The 19,145-nt window shown below is 37.9% G+C and overlaps 1 protein-coding gene across 4 annotated transcripts; it reads left to right on the forward strand.

Moving 5' to 3' along the window:
- Window positions 1–9,629: 9,629 nt before the first annotated feature.
- On the forward strand, window positions 9,630–18,338 carry LOC109240930 (protein MEI2-like 4). Of its 4 annotated transcripts, none has more exons than XM_019407623.1 (15): window positions 9,630–10,242; window positions 10,908–11,089; window positions 11,282–11,327; window positions 12,223–12,564; window positions 12,872–13,251; window positions 13,385–13,543; window positions 13,912–14,028; window positions 14,121–14,269; window positions 14,557–14,654; window positions 14,736–15,140; window positions 15,460–16,114; window positions 16,705–16,789; window positions 16,874–16,942; window positions 17,047–17,226; window positions 17,671–18,338. In XM_019407623.1, exons 2-15 carry the CDS (start codon window positions 11,012–11,014, stop codon window positions 17,827–17,829), a joined length of 2,922 nt encoding a protein of 973 aa, XP_019263168.1. In that variant the 5' UTR covers window positions 9,630–10,242; window positions 10,908–11,011; the 3' UTR covers window positions 17,830–18,338. The 4 variants fall into 4 exon arrangements, with proteins under 4 accessions (XP_019263168.1, XP_019263165.1, XP_019263166.1 ...); XM_019407620.1 differs by having other exon boundaries at window positions 9,631–10,242; window positions 12,824–13,251; XM_019407621.1 differs by having other exon boundaries at window positions 9,631–10,242; window positions 10,921–11,089; window positions 12,824–13,251.
- Window positions 18,339–19,145: the final 807 nt, after the last annotated feature.

The following is a 19,145-nucleotide window of genomic DNA, read 5'->3' on the forward strand; positions in this document are numbered from 1 at the left end:
TTTGTGTTGTTTTCTGTGATTAGTTTGAGTTTTAGTTTGGTTAATCCTTATTTGAATTTTATCTTACCTTTGCCGGTTTAAGTGTTCAAATGTCCGTTTAAGGCAACCAACTGATAGTTAATTGGATTTTCTGATTAGTTTTGATTCAAGTTGATATGTTTGCTCTTCTTCTGATAATAACAATTTGATTCTGATTCATTAGGTTAATAGTCTGATTTGGTGTTTTGGATCCATATTTGTTCAAGTAGTTGATCAGTAGCTGTTGATGCATAACTAAAATTGGAGGTTTGGTTTGACTAAATAAACGTGGTTGTTAGTTTAATTGGTTTAATTTTAGTTTGAGTTTCAAGTTCTATTAGTTAGTCTTAGTTAGTTTAGGCTGGATTAGTTGTTTGGTTATAGCTGGTAGGTTTATTGAGGGTCAGTAATTCCAAGAGGGTTTAAAGGGTAGTTTAGGCAGGAAAAAGGGTAGTTTCATTAAGATTGGTAAATTTAGAACCAATGTAAGGGTAGAATAGAAATTGTAATGGGTATAGAACCTTCTAGGATGGACTATAGTGCAGGTTTCAATAAACTTAGGGTAGTTGCTTGTGTAACAAGTCAGAAAATAAAGGGTAAAAATAGAATTAAAATAGGGACTAATGGGTAAAGGAAAAATCTGAAATTGGACCCTAAGTTCACCTATAAATAGGCATTCATTTGCCTTGATTCACAAGTTTTGGAACCTCTGAAAATTCCCCACTACTTTCCATAAGTTTTTTAGCTAAAATTTGAATTTGAAAACTTCTCCTAGATCTAAAATCCAAAAAAAACAACAGAAAATCTCCAACAATCCAAAAAATCAGTACATTGGTCTTCATTTGATCATTTTAAAAATTCAGCTCTCAATTCAATTACGTAGCTCACTTAGCATCACAATTAGCTTAGATTTCTTTGTTTCTGTTCTATGCTTGAAGATTTAATGCAATTGAAGGGGTTTGGGGTTCATTCGATTTGTTCCTGGATGTATTAGACTGCTGAGAGTGTTCTATAATTCCTTAGCTTCAATTTCGAGTTGAATTTGGGTCGTTTGAGTCGAGTTTTGGTGTGTTTGCTGGTTATATGGTTTGCTGGATTTCGTTTGCATTTTGAACCTGGGTTTGAGGCTGATTTTGAGCTGTTATGACATGTTGTCTGCTTTTAATTCAACAAATTGCTGTTGATCCTCCTCTTCTCCTCTTTGTTCATTGTAATCCAGGTATTTTCTCATGCTCAAATGATGCTGAAGATTGCCTTCACCTGTAGACCACAAGTTTGAAGTATAAATGATAAAGGAATATATGCTTGCACCTGAATTTTACTGTTATTGCTCAGTTTAGACTTTCGTGTGACTGATTCATTGGAACCATATTTCAGTTGTATTAATGAAACTGTGGACTGTACTGGACTGTTAGAATTGGACTTCCAGTGTGTTCATTCTAAAATAATAGCCCTAGTGTAGTATAATTTGGTTTCTCATGAAGCTGTATTTTACAAATGGAAATTGAACTTGAAAATCACCATATAGGTTCCTATCCTGGTTAAAATCCAGGTCTGGTAATCGTTTGTCAGCCTTTGTAGTTAATGATACGGATTGTAGCTAATTGCCTGTAGATTAGAATTGTTGCATTCTCAGCCTTTGTTTCGTTGAAAACTTAAAACGTTGGGCCCTGTATTCTTTTGAACTTAGGCCTGCCAATAATTAAGGCTGTTGTAAATTTAAAAATCAGTAGGCTGAGATCCAAGTAGCATCAGTATAAGATCTGGGCTCATTTAGGAGCCCAAACGTAACAGCCTCTGTTTGGACAGACCTGGGCCTGAATCTGTTTAAAGCCCAACGTTGGTCAGCTCTTCCCCTTTTGCAAGGTTAAGCCATCCTCCATCTTTGGGCTGTTTTGAAGCCCAGTCGGCTGGAGCTCTTGTGTCGACTATTAAAGCACTTTGATTTAATATTGAGATGTAATACTTCCAATGATGGTTTAGTAACAAAATAATTAATTAATTAGGGCTTTTCCTTTGCTTTTAGAGACAATACATGATAGAAAATTATAGATTACATTGCGGGGCCCTCGATAAATATTTATACAACAATACTTAGACTTCGGGATGAGCCGTTTTAGCGAATTTCACGGCTTTCCCCAAAGATAATAACACGTTAGCCTTTTTAGGCGCGTCTTTTAATAACATTACTTTCCTAAAAGTGGGTGCACATTTATGTGACCCAAATCCAAATCTCAACGAAGTCGAAATGTGTTAACAATCACGGGTGCACTGGTGCGACGTGGTTCGAGATGCATTTTCACGACGTTGCAATTCGTATTGAAAAAATAAAAAAATATAAGAGCGGTTTACTAATAAAAGCACATGAGGTTGGACATGTTTTGAAATCAGATAAAATCAAATACAACAGTTGAGCGACCGTGCTAGAACCACGGAACCCGGGAATGCCTAACACCTTCTCCCAGGTTAACAGAATTCCTTACTCGGATTTCTAGTTCGCGGACTGTTAACAGAGTCATAATTTCCTCGGATCGGGATTCAACCGGTGACTTGGGACACCATTAATCTCCCAAGTGGCGACTCTGAATATTAATAATAAATCCCGTTCCGATTGTCCTTTAATTGGAAAAACTCCTTGACGCCCTCGCGGGTGTAGCGAAAAAGGAGGTGTGACAATAGGTATAGTGCATATATGGGATGCGCTATAACTACCTCTCTTTTCAACTTCAGGTATAGTGATGATAGGCTATAATTGTGTATTTTAGTCGATTATTACACTCTAATTTACTGCACTTTAGTTGAGTGTGCGCTTTAATCGCTAGTGTTTTGCACTAATTATGTGTTTTATACCTTGTAGGAGTGATTTCGAGCTATGTAGATGTCATGGAATGAATTTAAGTGATTTGAAGCTTTGAAGTCTGAGTAAAAGCTCAAGAAATTAAGCCGGGATCGTGTTCGGGGGTCAAATTTGATAGTTGAGAACAAACAAAGACTCGATGAGGCATATTGCGCACTGTATAGTAAAATAGACATAACTTTTTGCTCAGAACTCCATTCGGGCTCCACAATATATGGTTGGAAAGATAACTTAAAGGGCTACAACTTTCATGTTTTAGGTTTTTCCAAATACCACACGGAACAGGGTGAAAAACCGCGGATACGGTAGGACCACGGTAGGACCGCGGCAGAACATTACCAAAGATTCAGAGGACCATTCTGGCCGCGGTCCTGGCGTAACCGCGGTGAGACCGCGGCAGGTCGCGTAAATTTCAGGGACTAAAGTGCAAAATACGGGATTTTAAGCCCTAAAACCTATATTAAACGAGGGAGGCCGGCCAAGAGCGAAGGAGAATGATTTTTGGAAGTGAAAAATATCAGAAGGAAGGGCAAGAAGCAAGAAGGATCATTGGGCATCAATCTTTAATCTTCTTCTTTGTTCTTTTACCTTTGAATATGAATTCTTTTGTGATTTTTGTTATTTTCATGAGTAGCTAACTTTTCTAATCTAAGGTATTGGTGAAACCCGTTGGGGATGAATTGGTTGTTATAAGTAATATAGATTTGAATTAGTTTAATCCCTATTTGTTCAACTATGTTTTGATTGTGGTTAATTGAAAGGATCCTCAATTAGTCGTTCCTATTTATTATGTATCTGCTTGAGAGAGAGTGCATATTTAGGTAGTTGTTTGAACAACATCACTCCCGGAGTATAGGCGAGAGTCATAACCGAGGGTCTAGAGGTAGGATTAGAGATAACGATACCTCGGGTGCAATCTAAGTGAACTGTAATGTGAATCTAGCTAGCGTAGCTTGAGAGAATGCGTCTAGTAAATTATCATAATTGCTTGAGAGAGATTTATGGTAGCTGGAGAGTTCATGATTGATAGAGGCAACTAAGTCACAGCTATAAGAAATATACAACCAAGGAAATCAACAACGGGGGAAACCATTACCTTAGACCTTTATTCTAATTGTTTACAATTCAAGCATAGTTATTTTTCAGCTGTTTATTTATTTTCAATCTTGTCTTCTTAGTGATATTAAACATATATAGCGAAACCTTAGTTCTCTGTGGGATTCGACTCAGGACTTATAGACCGGGTTATATTTGGAGTGACCGCTTATCCTTTTTAAGACTAGAGTTGGGCGTGATCAAATTTTGGCGCCGTCGTCGGGTAACTAACGGTGTAGTTATAGCTGTATATATTGCTAGGGTTCAAGTTTGAACTTTTAGTTTGTTTTATTTTTTTTTTTTGTATTTTTTTTATAACTGTTGATTTGAGAAACATGGCATCTTGGAATTATGATTTAGGTGTAGATAATTCTACTATTGATCTCCATACATATTGTGAAGGAAACCACCAGTGGCAAAATTTTCAAAATGTTCCTAAGAGCGAGTTATGTGCACCAACTCAATCTTATTTGTGGAATGTGTGTGATGTGTGTGGTGGTAAAAATGGTCACCTTCATGGTTGTGCTTATATTTCTTATTTTCCCCCAACCCCTTACTATGATGGTTCTACCTTTTCTTGTGAAGTTAATAGGAACAAAGAACCTGGGAATGCGGACCTGAAGGAGATCAAGGATATGCTAAAGTGCCTTCTGGAACAAAACAATGAGAAACAATTGCACATAAAAAGGCAAAAGGCAACTATTCGCAAGTTGGAGGCTCAATTGAGTCAAGTGGTTGGAGCTTTTAATGCTCAACAAGCCAATATTGAGGATAGTAGCCAAGAAGAGCATGAATTTGAGGTGTTAATTGGGGAGGCCAGAGTAGAACATCAACAACCTAGCCAACTAGAATTTGAGGATGTCAATGTTGAAGAAGTAATACTAGAGTCAACCAAGGACGTTGAAGATACAAATTTAGTTGACTCTAGTGTGATTGGTGTTGAGGAGGTTAAAAATCTTGAAGTTCATGTATTTGAGCGCGTTGGGCCTCATTCCAAACACTTCTCTACATTGTGTTCAGACGGTGAAATGGAAATTCACCCTTATGAGCACAAAAAGGAGTCCAAGGAAGAGGTAGATGAGTCTTATATTTTGGATTTCTCAAGGCCGTCTAGGCAAGGTGACACTCCTCGGTCGAGAGCCAACAAGTGCATAAGATTTTATCTAATTTTTGGCTCGCAAGAATTTGTACCGCCCCAAGAGCATAATCATAAGCTTGAAGCAAAACTTGGGGTTCAATTCATAAGCTCGAGGTGGAGGCAAAAAGTGATTCGCGTCGTGCCGCGACGTTAAATCAAGCGCTTGTTGGGAGGCAACCTAGCTTTATTGCTTTCTTTTATTTATTTTTATTTTTATTTTTTTAATTGTATTATTTTTGTAGCGTCAATTTTTTATTTTCTAGGAGCATGGAAAGCAAAGGTATTGGAAAGATGCAACAGCAAACCAAATGGTTGGAACTAAGTGTGAGGTACCCGCACGAAGGACCAAGCTTGGGAGAAGTCTGAGTACCCCATGAACTGCTAGTGCTTCGGCCTTTGACCTACCAGAGAGTCTCTTTTACCCTTTTATTGGTTATGGTGTGCATTGGGGACAATGCACAATTTTAAGTGTGGGGCGATGAGATTGTCTGGGTGACTTTTCATGCTACTTTAGCTGTATTAGTTTAGTTAAATAGTTTTTTTTAAAAGATTGAATTTTTCCCGACGATGGATCTATTAGACAATTTTCTTGAGGGATTTAAGTCTAAAGAAAAAAAAAAGATTTTCTTTGTAGGTAGTGTAATAATTCCCCCTTGGTTTCTTTGTGCCGCGGTTCTTTTCCAAGGGTTTTATTTAAACCGGGTGTAGTTAGTTTTTTTTTGGGAGTAGGAGCCATTGTGTTGTGTTTTGAATTGAAGCAATATCTCTTGACTTGGTTATGCCTTGAGAATAGTGAGTACTTTGGCTGTGACGCTTAGGCTCAGTTTTTGACTCTTGCATAAGTACCTTAAATTGTATGATTTTAAATTTGCTTAGCTGCTTTGACTAGAGTGTCTTGATGAAACCAATCCTGAGTGAGTTATGTACCATGTGTGTGTAAAGATTTGTTATATTCTGTGCATTGCATTTGATGCCTAGAACTTGCCCCGTGTGTTTGCAAAGTGAAATAATAGTTTTGTTCAATCTTGGAAGTGATATAGGCATTTCTTTGTTGAGCCAGATATGTATATTTTACCCGCCTAATTATTATGTATCGTAGTTAACCCCTTTGAGTCTGTAACCCTGTTTCTTTAGCAACCACATTACAAGCCTTACCCATTTGTTTGAATTAACTATCTATTCGAACCTTTTAACCTCTCATGAGCACTTGAATTGTTATGAACTTTGTAAAAGTTAAAGTTTGGGGTGGTTGGTTTGGCTTTTGAGTGGAACCAATGAAATGAGGAGAAAGGTGCACTGATTTGAAAGAGCAAGAGCCACTTTAATTGACAAAGAAAAGAAAAAAAATAGTTGGATTGTTGTGGAAAAAAAAATCTTTGATAAGTGGTGGCTCTTGACGTGTGTGTGCTTAAAGAAGAATGGGGTAATTTACATTGATGTGAAGGTGGAATTTTGGTTTGACATAAGAGTGGGGTTTAAATGTTAAAATGTATGTATTAAAGTGCTTAGGGAGGTGTAGTCACTCTTATATCTAAATGTATCCTACCCGTACCGTAGCCTACATTACAACCAAATAAAGTCCTAATTGATCCAAGATTGAATGAGCTCGATTAGTGAAGTAGTACACTACGGGCAAGCTTATGGTGCATCTTTTGTGGGATATGAATGTTATTTCTGAGAGTGAGTGAATTCTTTCTATCTTGAGTTCCTAAGTGTTCTTAAATTTTATTGTGTGGAACTACTCTCTTGTGTTGTGAGGGCACTTGATTCATGAAGGAAAGGTAATGTCAGTGACCTCTATGTTAGAGTAAGTAGGTGAGTTGTGAATAATGCGAGGTACTTGTGAGTCAAATCTTGAGGTGAAGATGTTACGCTTTTGTGCTTAGTCTATTTTAAATACTTTTGGTGTGCTGCGTTAGGAGAATTGTTTAAAAAGGTCGTGTCTATAAAAAAAGTGTAGTTTGATTGCTCGAGGACGAGCAATGGTTTAAGTGTAGGGTGTTGATGATAGGCTATAATTGGGTATTTTAGTCGATTATTACACTCTAATTTACTGCACTTTAGTTGAGTGTGCGCTTTAATCGCTAGTGTTTTGCACTAATTGTGTGTTTTATGCCTTGTAGGAGTGATTCCGAGCTATATAGATGTTATGGAATGAATTTAAGTGATTTGAAGCTTTGAAGTCTGAGTAAAAGCTCAAGAAATTAAGCTGGGATCGTGTTTGGGGGTCAAATTTGATAGTTGAGAACAAACGAAGACTCGATGAGGCATATTGCACACTGTATAGTAAAATAGACATAACTTTTCGCTCAGAACTCCATTTGGGCTCCACAATTTATAGTTGGAAAGCTAACTCAAAGGGCTACAACTTTCATGTTTTACGTTTTTCCAAATTCCAAATGAAACAGGGTGAAAAACCGCGGTTACGGTAGGACCGCGGTAGGACCGCGGCAGAACATTACCAAAGATTCAGAGGACCATTCTGGCCGCGGTCCTGGCGTAACCGCGGTGGGACCGCGGCAGGACGCATAAAGTTCAAGGACTAAAGTGCAAAACATGGGATTTTAAGCCTTAAACCCTATATTAAACGAGGGAGGCCGGCCAAGAGCGAAGGAGAATGATTTTTGGAAATGAAAAACATCAGAAGGAAGGGCAAGAAGCAAGGAGGATCATTGGGCATCAATCTTTAATCTTCTTCTTTGTTCTTTTACCTTTGAATGTGAATTCTTTTGTGATTTTTGTTATTTTCATGAGTAGCTAACTTTTCTAATCTAAGGTTTTGGTGAAATCCGTTGGGGATGAATTGGTTGTTATAAGTAATATAGATTTGAATTAGTTTAATCTCTATTTGTTCAACTATGTTTTGATTCTGGTTAATTGAAAGGATCCTCAATTAGCCGTTCCTATTTATTATGTATCTGCTTGAGAGAGAGTGCATATTTAGGTAGTTGTTTGAACAACATCACTCCCGGAGTATAGGCGAGAGTCATAACCGAGGGTTTAGAGGTTGGATTAGAGATAACGATACCTCGGGTGCAATCTAAGTAAACTGTAATGTGAATCTAGCTAGCGTAGCTTGAGAGAGTGCGTCTAGTAAATTATCATAATTGCTTGAGAGAGATTTATGGTAGCTGGAGAGTTCATGATTGATAGAGGCAACTAAGTCACAGCTATAAGAAATATACAACCAAGGAAATCAACAACGGGGGAAACCATTACCTTAGACCTTTATTCTAATTGTTTACAATTCAAGCATAGTTAGTTTTTAGCTGTTTATTTATTTTCAATCTTGTCTTCTTAGTGATATTAAACAGATATAGCGAAACCTTAGTTCTCTGTGGGATTCGACTCCGGACTTATAGACCGGGTTATATTTGCAGCAACCGCTTATCCTTTTTTGGACTAGAGTTGGGCGTGATCATATAGCGCATCCCGTATATGCGCTATACTTATATTTTGACCACCATGCGTTATACCTTAACGAACAAACGTGTCATTAAAATATAGCATTACATCCGTGCGTTATATATAAATGTGTCATCAGTGAATTTTTTCGCATATTTTTGTGCTTTGAGTCCAGATAGAGAATACTTTGGTTCCGGACACTTAATTGAGCTCTATTGAGGGTCCACACCAGTCTATTGCCATTTTACTACCTCTACCGTACTTGAGTCCCTTAAAAAAGAAAATTTGTCTAGTACTTTAGAGTCATCAGGCTCTGAGTCACGAAGAACTGCAAGCAAAATGAAGAACACTAAGATGCTTAAACAATTACTATTATTCAGTAATCTTACATTTTAGATTACAATTGAAATATTGGATACTTTATTTTGTGGACTAACATTATTTAAGGTCAAATACATAATTTAGGCAAGATATAACTTCTACCTTGGTAAATTTTGTTGATCTAATCGATAAATCGATCGGTAACCGATCAGTAATCGCTATCTGTTACTAAATTAATCGATATCTTATTAGTTGGCTATCAAATTAGTATATTTAAAAATCGATAACCGTTAAACCGAACAGTTAAGCATAAATATCTTAGCGATCCACTCGATAAGCAACCTACACATTTATTTTGTGATATAACCGATTTTGAATAGAGCTCCTTGAGATATCTTAAAAAAGTGTATATCAACCAAAAGTTAATCTGTATTGTGTATCTTTTTTTAAATTACAGTTCAAACTGCAGTTTTAAAAATTCAAATCATAAATAATGACTTCTTGATCTGTGCTAAATAGTTGAGTTTCATGTATTTATATTTATAGTATGAAATTGAATGTGGAACTCATCGCCAGGAAATGTGTAGGAGGTGACTGCTCCTACGTTGTTTATACCCTTTTCCTTTCATCCTTGTTATTATTATTATTAGTAAGTAGTAGTAATAGAGTATTTTATTTTGTGGGGTGTGGAGTTGCTTGGGGTTGGTTATTCTTCTGGTCCATCTTATTTTTTGGGGGGTGAGGGATGCGAGGTGGGTGGGTTTATTCTTCTGGTCCGTGTCTATTTTCAATTCAAAGTCCATCTCCGCTTTTTCAATTTCATTTCATTTCTCTGTCCGGACAATAAATCCACTTCTTTTTTCTTTTCCTACAATATTCTCTCTCCTCTGATCTTTTTTTTTTCCCTCTCTCTCTCTCTCTCCATTTCTCCAACAGAAGCTGGAGCGAAGGCTCGGAATCTCCGCCTGTCGCTCGCCGGAAACTTCATAATCCCGATCGGAGCAGTTGGGATAATGAATGTTTAGCTGTGGATAAAAGGGAGAAGAAAACTGTATTAAATATAATTTTGCAGAGGAGAGAGGATTTACAGGTGGTTAACGTGCAATGTAGGAAAAAAGAACAGGAGAGAGAAAGAAACAGGAGGACAGAGAGAGAGAGAGAGAGAGAGTGAGAGAGAGAAAGGCATCGAAGCTTTGGAGGTTTCTGCACGGCACGGATACCTAGATCTCTTCTTCAATTTCCCCCTTCCTCCCCTTGCCTTGTGCCGTAATTTATTCCTATTTTCATCCCTTCTCTCTTCTTCAAAATCCTTGTAGCCCTCCCTCACCTTCCCCTTTCCTATAAATATCTCTTTCCTCTTCTTTCTCTATCTCTCTCATGATTTTGCTCTCTGATTCTGTGTCCCCAGGTGCGTGTTTTTTCGTTTTTTCCTCAATTATGGCTCCACTTTCTGTTTTTATCCTTTGATCTACTCCCTCACCTTCAAATACGGCTTCTTTGAATGTGCTTCCACCTGTTGTACTGTTCGATCGGCCTTGATTTTTTCTGTTTGCTTTTGAATTTGGGCTTAACATTAACTACCCTTCTTTTTGATCTGCTTAACTTGATTAATTCTTTTCTTTGGTTTTTTTAAACGTCATGCTTATGTTGCATTTCCTGTCTTAGTATGGAATAAATACAAATTACGCCGCTCTAAACTTCCAAAACAAAAGCCTTATTCTCCGCGAATGATTAAAAACCTTGTCTTTTTCTCTTTTAAAGTCTAATCCGTCTTGAGTTGTTAAATGCTTCTCGCTGAGAATTCATTTAACACGAAGGATCCTGTTCCAGCCCCTCAATTTGGCAACCTAATAATTAAGCTGAAGCTACTTACTGTTCCATAATTACATTTTTTTAATCTTCAACTGAAACTTGGATAATAACATAATTGAAGTATGTGTACATGTGTCATATCTGAAGATGTGAGAAGTTGCTTACTTGACTTTCCCGTAATGTACCTGGATGTTGCCATTTTGTGCTCAATTCAGTATAAAGATTCAATCTTTATGATTTCTCATTGGAAAAATACTTTAGTTTCTCATCGCAGAAATATATTGAAAGAGGATCTTATTCAAGCTTTATACAAGGCGGAGATACTTTCTTTGATTAGATAGTTCCTTCTGAGTTCAAATTGCGTGATGCCATCTCAAATGAGGGAGCCACAGGGTTTATCGCCATCATCATACTTCTCCGAGGACTTATGTTTTCATGATGAGGTTTAAATTGTTCATACATCACACTTTTATTTCTTTCACGATCTGTTTATCTATTTCTAATGTTACAAAAGTCTTTAAGGACGACCTTACCCCTCTCTTGGATAAGGCATCAAATAGATAAAGGAGGGAGGGGATACTATTTTGCTCGTTCTTTTCCTCGTAACTGATACCTTCATCTTCTGAATCTTGCAGAGGCAAGTTGGATTTTGGAAGACAAACAGCCTGCAGAATTATCATGGTCAGTAGTAATCCAAATAGCCCTTTGTATGTTACTTTTATATCAGGAGTTTGCTTGTGTTAGCGTTGGTTTTTCAAAAATGCATTGATGAGTCTGCCTGCATTATGTTCAATGTGACTAGCAGTATAGCTACGTTTCCTGATTTGTAGGAGATAGTGGGTATTGGTTGTTAACAAACAACAACAACAACATACCCAGTGTGATTCTCCAAATGGTGTCTGGGGAGGGTGGGGTATACGCATACCTTACCCTTACCTTGTGTGAGGTAGAGAGGCTGTTTCCGAACTGATTGTCACGGGTCAATTAGTTTAAAGAATTTCCATTTCCTTTCTTTTCCTCTTTTCCTGATTCTCATGGTTACAGTGCAGCTGTAAATTGGTCCCATTTTTTGCTGCTGCAAATCTTTTCTTTTTAAACAGATCAGGAAAAAAAGTTATGTTTAAATCATCTTCAAATGTCTCAAGATTGGTATCTCTATTGATTTTGAAAACTTATTCTGTTGAAAGGTGGTGCCAGCTGGTAATCAGGCTGTATATATCTTACCAAATGGTTGTTTTGAATCTAGCTCTAAATTAACTTGCTTTAGCCTTTTGGATCTCCAAAATATGTGTATCCTTTCAGAATATGAACAAATGCATGTCTCCCCCTCCCTACCGAGGAAAAAAAAGAAAAAGAAAAAAGAAAGATGTTCCTGTTACCAATGCGTGCAATGGCAAAGCTGATGCTGTTATTTCTGTCATATTTATGCATGGCTCCATCCATGTATGTTCTTTATTAAAGTTACCAGAACTGGGTTGGGTAATATACTTTTCATTTCCAAGTGAAAAGGGTTGTGATCCAGATGGAGAGTTTTGATAACCTCTCTTTTCGATTATGCTTATGCATTTTCATGCAGGTCTTAAAGGTGATGATGCTTTACAAAGAGCCGCTGTCCGTTCATCACCCCTTGAGAATCATATTTCGTTGGGCTCCCCGATGGCAAAGCATTTTGAACATCATGGTTCTTATCTAAAACAAGAGAAAAAGGTTAACAGCATCATAGAAAAACAAGCTTTTGGAGTGGAAAGAGCATCTCACTCTTTGCCTAGAGCTCTTGACCATAACCTGGGTGTAAGATCTATTCTCAGTGCTGACCTGACATCTATTCCAGCTGAAGGTGACAGAATTAGCATAATGGGTGGTCAATATGAGAATGGTCTCTTCTCGAGCTCATTATCAGAACTATTCAGTAGAAAATGTATGTCTTACTTTTTTTTCTGTCCTATTACTGCCTTGACATATTACATTGTTTCCAAGTGTTGCCACTATTTTGGCAAAATTTTGCCCCATTGATGTTTGAGTGGCTGTCAAAAACAGTACTTCACTGCTTCTCCTATGATGCTGTTGTAGGTGGATAACTTATTTATCCAATCTGTCTCTTATCTATTTTTTTTAGTTTTATTATCTTCGTCTTCTGTCAAAGGTAGAGGAGTTGATGTCGGGATTTTGTCATGCAGTGCGATTGCCGACCAATAATTCTCCACATGGTCATTCTGTTGGTGCAGCTGACTCTCACTATGAAGAAGAAGAACCTTTTGAGTCCCTTAAAGAACTTGAGGCCCACGCTATTGGAAATCTTCTCCCTGATGATGATGACTTGCTTGCTGGAGTGACTGACGGGCTTGACTATGTTGGCCGATCCAATGCTGGTGATGACATTGAAGATCTTGATCTTTTCAGTAGTGTTGGAGGGATGGATCTAGGAGAAGATGGTTCCTCTCCAGGACAACGAAATTCTGAATTTGCTGGAAATTATACTCTGCAGGGTGGCTCTAGTGCTGCAATTGGTGGCAAGCACCCTCCCGGGGAAAATCCATCTAGAACACTCTTTATAAGAAATATAAACAGCAGTGTTGAAGATTCTGAATTACAAACTCTTTTTGAGGTGAGAGTGGTCTATCATTGGGTGTACATTTTCCAGAAACTTATCTCTACCCTCTTAAAAGGGAAAATTAAAGCAAAACAGAAGTTGTATGTTTTGATTGGTTATGATTGTTGTGTTTGATTCTTATGAACAGCAATATGGAGATATTCACATGCTATATACAGCATGCAAGCATCGCGGTTTTGTTATGATCTCGTATTATGATATTCGAGCATCGCAGCATGCCATGAAAGCTCTTCAGAACAAACCGCTGAGACGCAGGAAGCTAGACATACATTTCTCTATTCCCAAGGTATGTATGCTTCATCTTTGGTCCTTCCCACTTGTATATCTTATTGTTTGCCTGTTTCAGAGATTACTGGCCCTACAAATGTTTTTGACAGTTGTATTTCTCCCGCCAGCCGAGGGTCTGTCGGAAACAGCCTCTCTGCCCTTCCAGGGTAGGGATAAGGCTGCTTACATCTTACCCTCCCCCGACCCCACTTGTGGGAAATCACTGGGTTTGTTGTTGTTGTTGTTGTATATCTCCCATATGCGAGCAATATACTAAAAAAATCATCCATTGGCTGTATTTGCCAGCTAGATTTGTTTTCTGCATCTCATGTTTCTTAGTCAACAAGCAACAATTGTCAATCCTCCTTTTCTGATCATTTTTGATAGGACAATCCATCTGAAAAAGATGTCAACCAAGGCACTCTCCTGGTTTTTGACCTTGATTCCTCTGTTTCAAATGATGAACTCCGTCAAATATTTGGTGTATATGGCGAGATTAAGGAGGTAAGCTAGACTACTAGCTCTTTGTATTCAATTGTTTTGTCAGGGAATTGCTGATTTTTGTCTTGTTTTTTTTGCCCCTTATCTTGTAAAAGATCCGTGAGACTCCGCATAGAAGCCATCGCAAATTTGTAGAGTTTTATGATATTAGAGCTGCAGAAGCTGCTCTTCGTGCATTAAACAGGAGTGACATTGCAGGGAAGCAGATAAAAGTTGAAGCAAGCCATCCTGGTGGTACTAGACGGTGCGAATCTTTAACATTTCGCTTTCCTTAGCTCTTCTTGGAAACACCCCTCCATTACCCCCCTTCTTCCAAAACGGCCCCGGGGGGGGGGGGGGGAGGGAGAGAGAGAACAGGACATTGCTCTTGTAGAAAGCTGTTTGCTATATTATTAATTTATTACGTAGCTGAAATAGACCAATTATCCATATTCTATGGGCTTCACAAATTTGAATTCTTTGCCAATTTTGGACTGTTATTTCTCTTTTAACTGATTCACACTGTTATTTGAGCCTCTGTTTTGAATACAGCAGGTTGTTGCAACACTTTCCTTCTGAGCTGGAGCAAGATGAACCTGGTCTATATTTGCAGCGGAATAGTCCTAGCATCTTAGCAACTGGATTTTCCGGTATTATTACTCTTCATTCTTTGCATTATCATTCTTGCAGAAAAAGTATTATGGTCAGTTTACTTGGTTAAATATTTCCAGGGGCACTTCCACACGGAGGACATACTTCGAGTATCGAAAATGGATCAATTCTGGGAAGACAATCAGCCAGTGGTTCTGCCATTAATTCCTATCTGGATAATGCATTTGACTGTGGATTATCATTCAGTGTTCCTAACAGCTTGTTGAGGTTGGAATCTAAGGGCAACCAAGCCAATGTTGGTGAAACTGGCCACCTGCAGAGCCGAATCAATTTTGAGTTTAGCGGCACATCAGGTCTCCATCCTCATTCACTTCCAGAGTATCATGATGGTTTATCTAATGGAGCTTCCTCCATTTCTCCGGGCAGCATTTCTGCAACTATGAATATCAATAGACCAGTAGAATCAGAAAATCGAAATTTTTCCAGAGTTGGCTCTAATGGGCATTCAGTTGAACTAAATGAAGGTAAGAAGTTCCGTATCACGGGTCTTCTATATAAGCAAGGATGAATATTGTACTGACTGCAATAGTTATGTTGTAATCCTGAAAAAAAATGGAAGCGATTTGCTTCCATCCTAGCCAGTTCTCTAATATGTTTCTTTTTCATTTTTATGTTGATCTCCATTTTCTAAATGGAACTGAGAGTGCAACTGTACCTGTAAGGGTATAGCTCCCATTACCCCTCCCCCAACCTTATAAAACGTGGGCCAATAAAATAGAAACAACTGTCGTCCAAATTTTCCTAAATTTTCTGATATTCTGTGTGCTTTTTCTTTCATTTCAGTTTTTACTACAAATGGAAATGTAAATTGTCCTTCTCCTGGGCACCAGTACATCTGGAGTAAATCACATCAACCTCAGCCTCAAGGTATGATGTGGCCAAACTCACCCACATTTGTAGGTGGAGTCTGTGCTACTCGCCCTCAACAACTGCATTCTGTTCCAAGGGCTCCCTCCCATATGCTGAATGCACTTGGACCAATAAACAACCATCATGTGGGTTCAGCACCCTCTGTTAATCCCTCCCTCTCTCTCTGGGACAGAAGGCATGCCTATGCAGGAGAATCTCCTGATGCATCTGGTTTTCACCCAGGGTCTCTGGGCAGTATGAGGATTTCTGGAAATTCACCACATCATTTGGAGTTTATTCCTCATAACGTTTTCCCTCGCACTGGTGGTAGCTGTATAGACTTGTCAATGTCTTCCAGTAATGTTGGATTGCACTCCCATCATCAGAGGAGTTTGATGTTTCCTGGTAGAGGTCAAATAATTCCTATGATCAATTCATTTGATTCTCCAAATGAAAGGATGAGGAGCCGTCGGAATGAAGGCAGTTCAAATCAGACTGACAACAAGAAGCAGTTTGAACTGGATGTTGATCGGATTGCACGAGGGGAAGATAAAAGGACGACCCTAATGATAAAGAACATTCCTAACAAGTACGACACTGACTTATTATTAGTTGATATTTAGGTTTATACCTGAATTCCTTCTATTCGCTAATATGGAAACATGCTGCTTAAGATGTTGAGGGATTACTAATCTATTAGTTTCTTCATTAGTTTGAGATGATGTTTGTTGAGTTTACTCTTGAAAACTAACTTGACTGGATATATATATGATAGTAAAAGCTGTTTGATGTTGAGGGATAACTTATCTTGCTTAATGCCTTGAAATATTTGTGAAATTTTCTCAAATATCTCCTAGTTGTAACTTATCAAAAAGATTTTCTAGTTGCAATTTGTAGACCATTGATATTAATACCAACATCTGGTCATCATACCATATTTATTAGCATATGTTTTGTTGCAAATTTTCATTGCTTGTATACCAGCACGGGATGAATAAAAAGAACATTAAGGCTTCAAAATCATGATGCGTTCATCTTTTGAGTATAAAGATTGTCTATCTGTTCTCATAGCAAGAAACTTCTTCAGCTATTGGATAGTATTTTTTGTATTTTTGTGTTCTCAAAATTTCCAACGGTGTGCCATCACCCATGTTCTAACTTCTCCTGGTGGATTTTTAGGTACACTTCAAAAATGCTTTTGTCTGCAATTGATGAACGTCACAGAGGAATGTATGATTTCATCTATCTACCAATTGATTTCAAGGCAAGCGCTTTTCCCATGCTGAAAGCTTTCTTGTGTTCTGGATCTTGTTTTTATTCTGTATAACTTCGGTTTGTTTTGTTGCAGAACAAGTGCAATGTGGGTTACGCTTTTATCAACATGACTGATCCTTCCCTTATTGTTCCATTTTATCATGTATGTGGTTCTTGTCCCTTAGCAAATTAGTTCAATTCAATTTAAGGGTTACTTGCTATTGTTGTTGCTTCTTTTACGGTTAAACGTGAGTATTTATTTGGCAGGCATTCAATGGAAAGAAATGGGAAAAGTTCAATAGTGAGAAGGTGGCATCACTTGCATATGCTCGTATCCAGGGAAAAGCTGCACTCATTGCTCACTTCCAGAATTCTAGCCTCATGAATGAAGATAAGCGGTGCCGGCCAATCCTTTTCCACACTGATGGCCCTAATGCCGGTGATCAGGTATGAGCACAACTCTGTCAATAGCGGCCATTGCTTTATAGTTTCATTTGTTTCTGGTGACTTGCCTCATGATTAAGGGTGTGTTTGGTATGATAGAAATGTTATTTTCTATCACTATCAAACACATTTTAACTTTGGCAACTATTTTAATGGGCTATTAGGGAAAAACACAAGTGAGGGAAGTCATGTTTTCTCTTTTGATAAAAAAATATTTACTTGAGAAGATATTTCTGGTGTTTGGCTGTGAGAAAATAACTCATTTTCCAGAATACATTTTCGGGAAGGCATTTTCCTTCATACCAAACGCACCCTAAGCTTTTGCCATTTCGTGGTTGGAGCATCAGTTTGATATTGCCTTGGTGCTTGGTTTCACCTTGAAATTATGTGATCTGTGTCTGAGGAAAATTAAAAGGTGTTTGAAGTCTCACTTTCCTGGTTTTGTAGGTGCCCTTTCCCATGGGTGTAAACATCAGGCCAAGAACCAGCAAAAATCGGGCTGGCACCAGTGAAGAAAGTTACCAAGAAAGTCAGACAAGTTTGTCAATCAGCAAGGATTTCGTAAATGAAGAGTCATCTTCAGGTTCTGTCAAGGAATCAAATTGAGCAAGCTGCTGCAATTTTGTTGGTACTAACCTATAGGATTTTGAGATTGGAAACGGATCTACCCATTTTTTATTAATGTACATTAGGGTGGTCAGCGGAAAGGCAGAAAAAGAAGAAGAGCAAACTTCTATTTTTCTGAATTTTGGACGGACTCCTAAATACTGATGAAAATTGTGCATTACCCATTTGCCTAAGGGATTATTGTAATACTGAGGCATTCAGGAAGGAACTTCAAAATTTTGGAAGATTGGGAGGCCTACTAATTTATGATAACTACACATATATGAGTTTCCAGGGACGATAAAATATTAGCGGCACAACAACAGAGGGATCTATTGTCTGTCCCTCTTGGCATTTCACTATTTTTTCCCCTGTTTCTTGGCAGCTCAGCATTATTAAGAAATTTTTCGTTATGAAGAAATAATTGATATGTTGCACCATTGCTGCCGTGCAGTTTACTTTTTGTTTTTCTTTTATTCTATAACAATTTGCTAGGTGGATGTGGGTTACTTGAGGATTAACAAAGACCCTTCAGCATAACGCACATGTGAAAAATTTATTTTGTGGCGCACGCAACTAACACAAGTCGTCTGAGAATCAAATCATCTCAATCGACCTTCTCTCATTTTATCCTCAATGTGTGCTACTTGTACTTTGGCGAATGTGGTCATTTTTTATGTTATCTAATCTAGTGTCACTACATATCCATTTTAGCATTCGCTTTTCGGCAACACTCATCTTGTGAATGTATTGTATTTTAGCATAACATTCACTACCTTTCAGCTTGGTAGGCATCCTTCTATCAAATAACACCCCGGTAGCACTTCTCCGTGTCAACCATCCCATTTTAATTCTAAAAGTAACATCTTCATCTATCATTCCATTCTCTTGAAACGAGCCAAGGTATCTAAATTGTAGTTATTTAAGGTCGGGTAGTAGAGGAGGTGGAGTAGTAGACGGGGAGGCCCATAGTTCTAACAGAAAAAAGCTAAAATTACCCCTATCGTTTAGTAAATTATTTAAAATTATTCTTCGTCTACCTTTTGATCCAAAAAACGCACAGAAACATTATTTCTGGTCTTAAAATTACCTATCCCGCTAATGGCATAATATGTGGGGTTCCCTTTTAATGCGTTGGAAACATTATTGGGCCACATGGCTATTCGTTTTAGTCATTACATTCGGGTATAACATACCTGCCCTAATTATTTGACCCACTCCAAAATATACACATGTCAACCTCTAATTGGATTATTTATAATGAAGTAGTTTTTTCTCAAATATTTTCTTTTTCATTTTAGAATTTCTTGTTCTAT

The sequence above is a fragment of the Nicotiana attenuata genome, unplaced genomic scaffold, assembly GCF_001879085.1.
Source record: "Nicotiana attenuata strain UT unplaced genomic scaffold, NIATTr2, whole genome shotgun sequence".
Lineage (NCBI taxonomy): Eukaryota > Viridiplantae > Streptophyta > Magnoliopsida > Solanales > Solanaceae > Nicotiana > Nicotiana attenuata.

Bases quoted from the DNA above. Each gene is read 5' to 3' on its own strand.
- LOC109240930 (XM_019407620.1), top strand. From the start codon at position 11,012: ATGCCATCTCAAATGAGGGAGCCACAGGGTTTATCGCCATCATCATAC. The intron at 11,090-11,281 runs GTTTAAATTGTT...TGAATCTTGCAG, and splicing joins ACTTATGTTTTCATGATGAG to AGGCAAGTTGGATTTTGGAA. The intron at 15,141-15,459 runs GTAAGAAGTTCC...CTTTCATTTCAG, and splicing joins TTCAGTTGAACTAAATGAAG to TTTTTACTACAAATGGAAAT.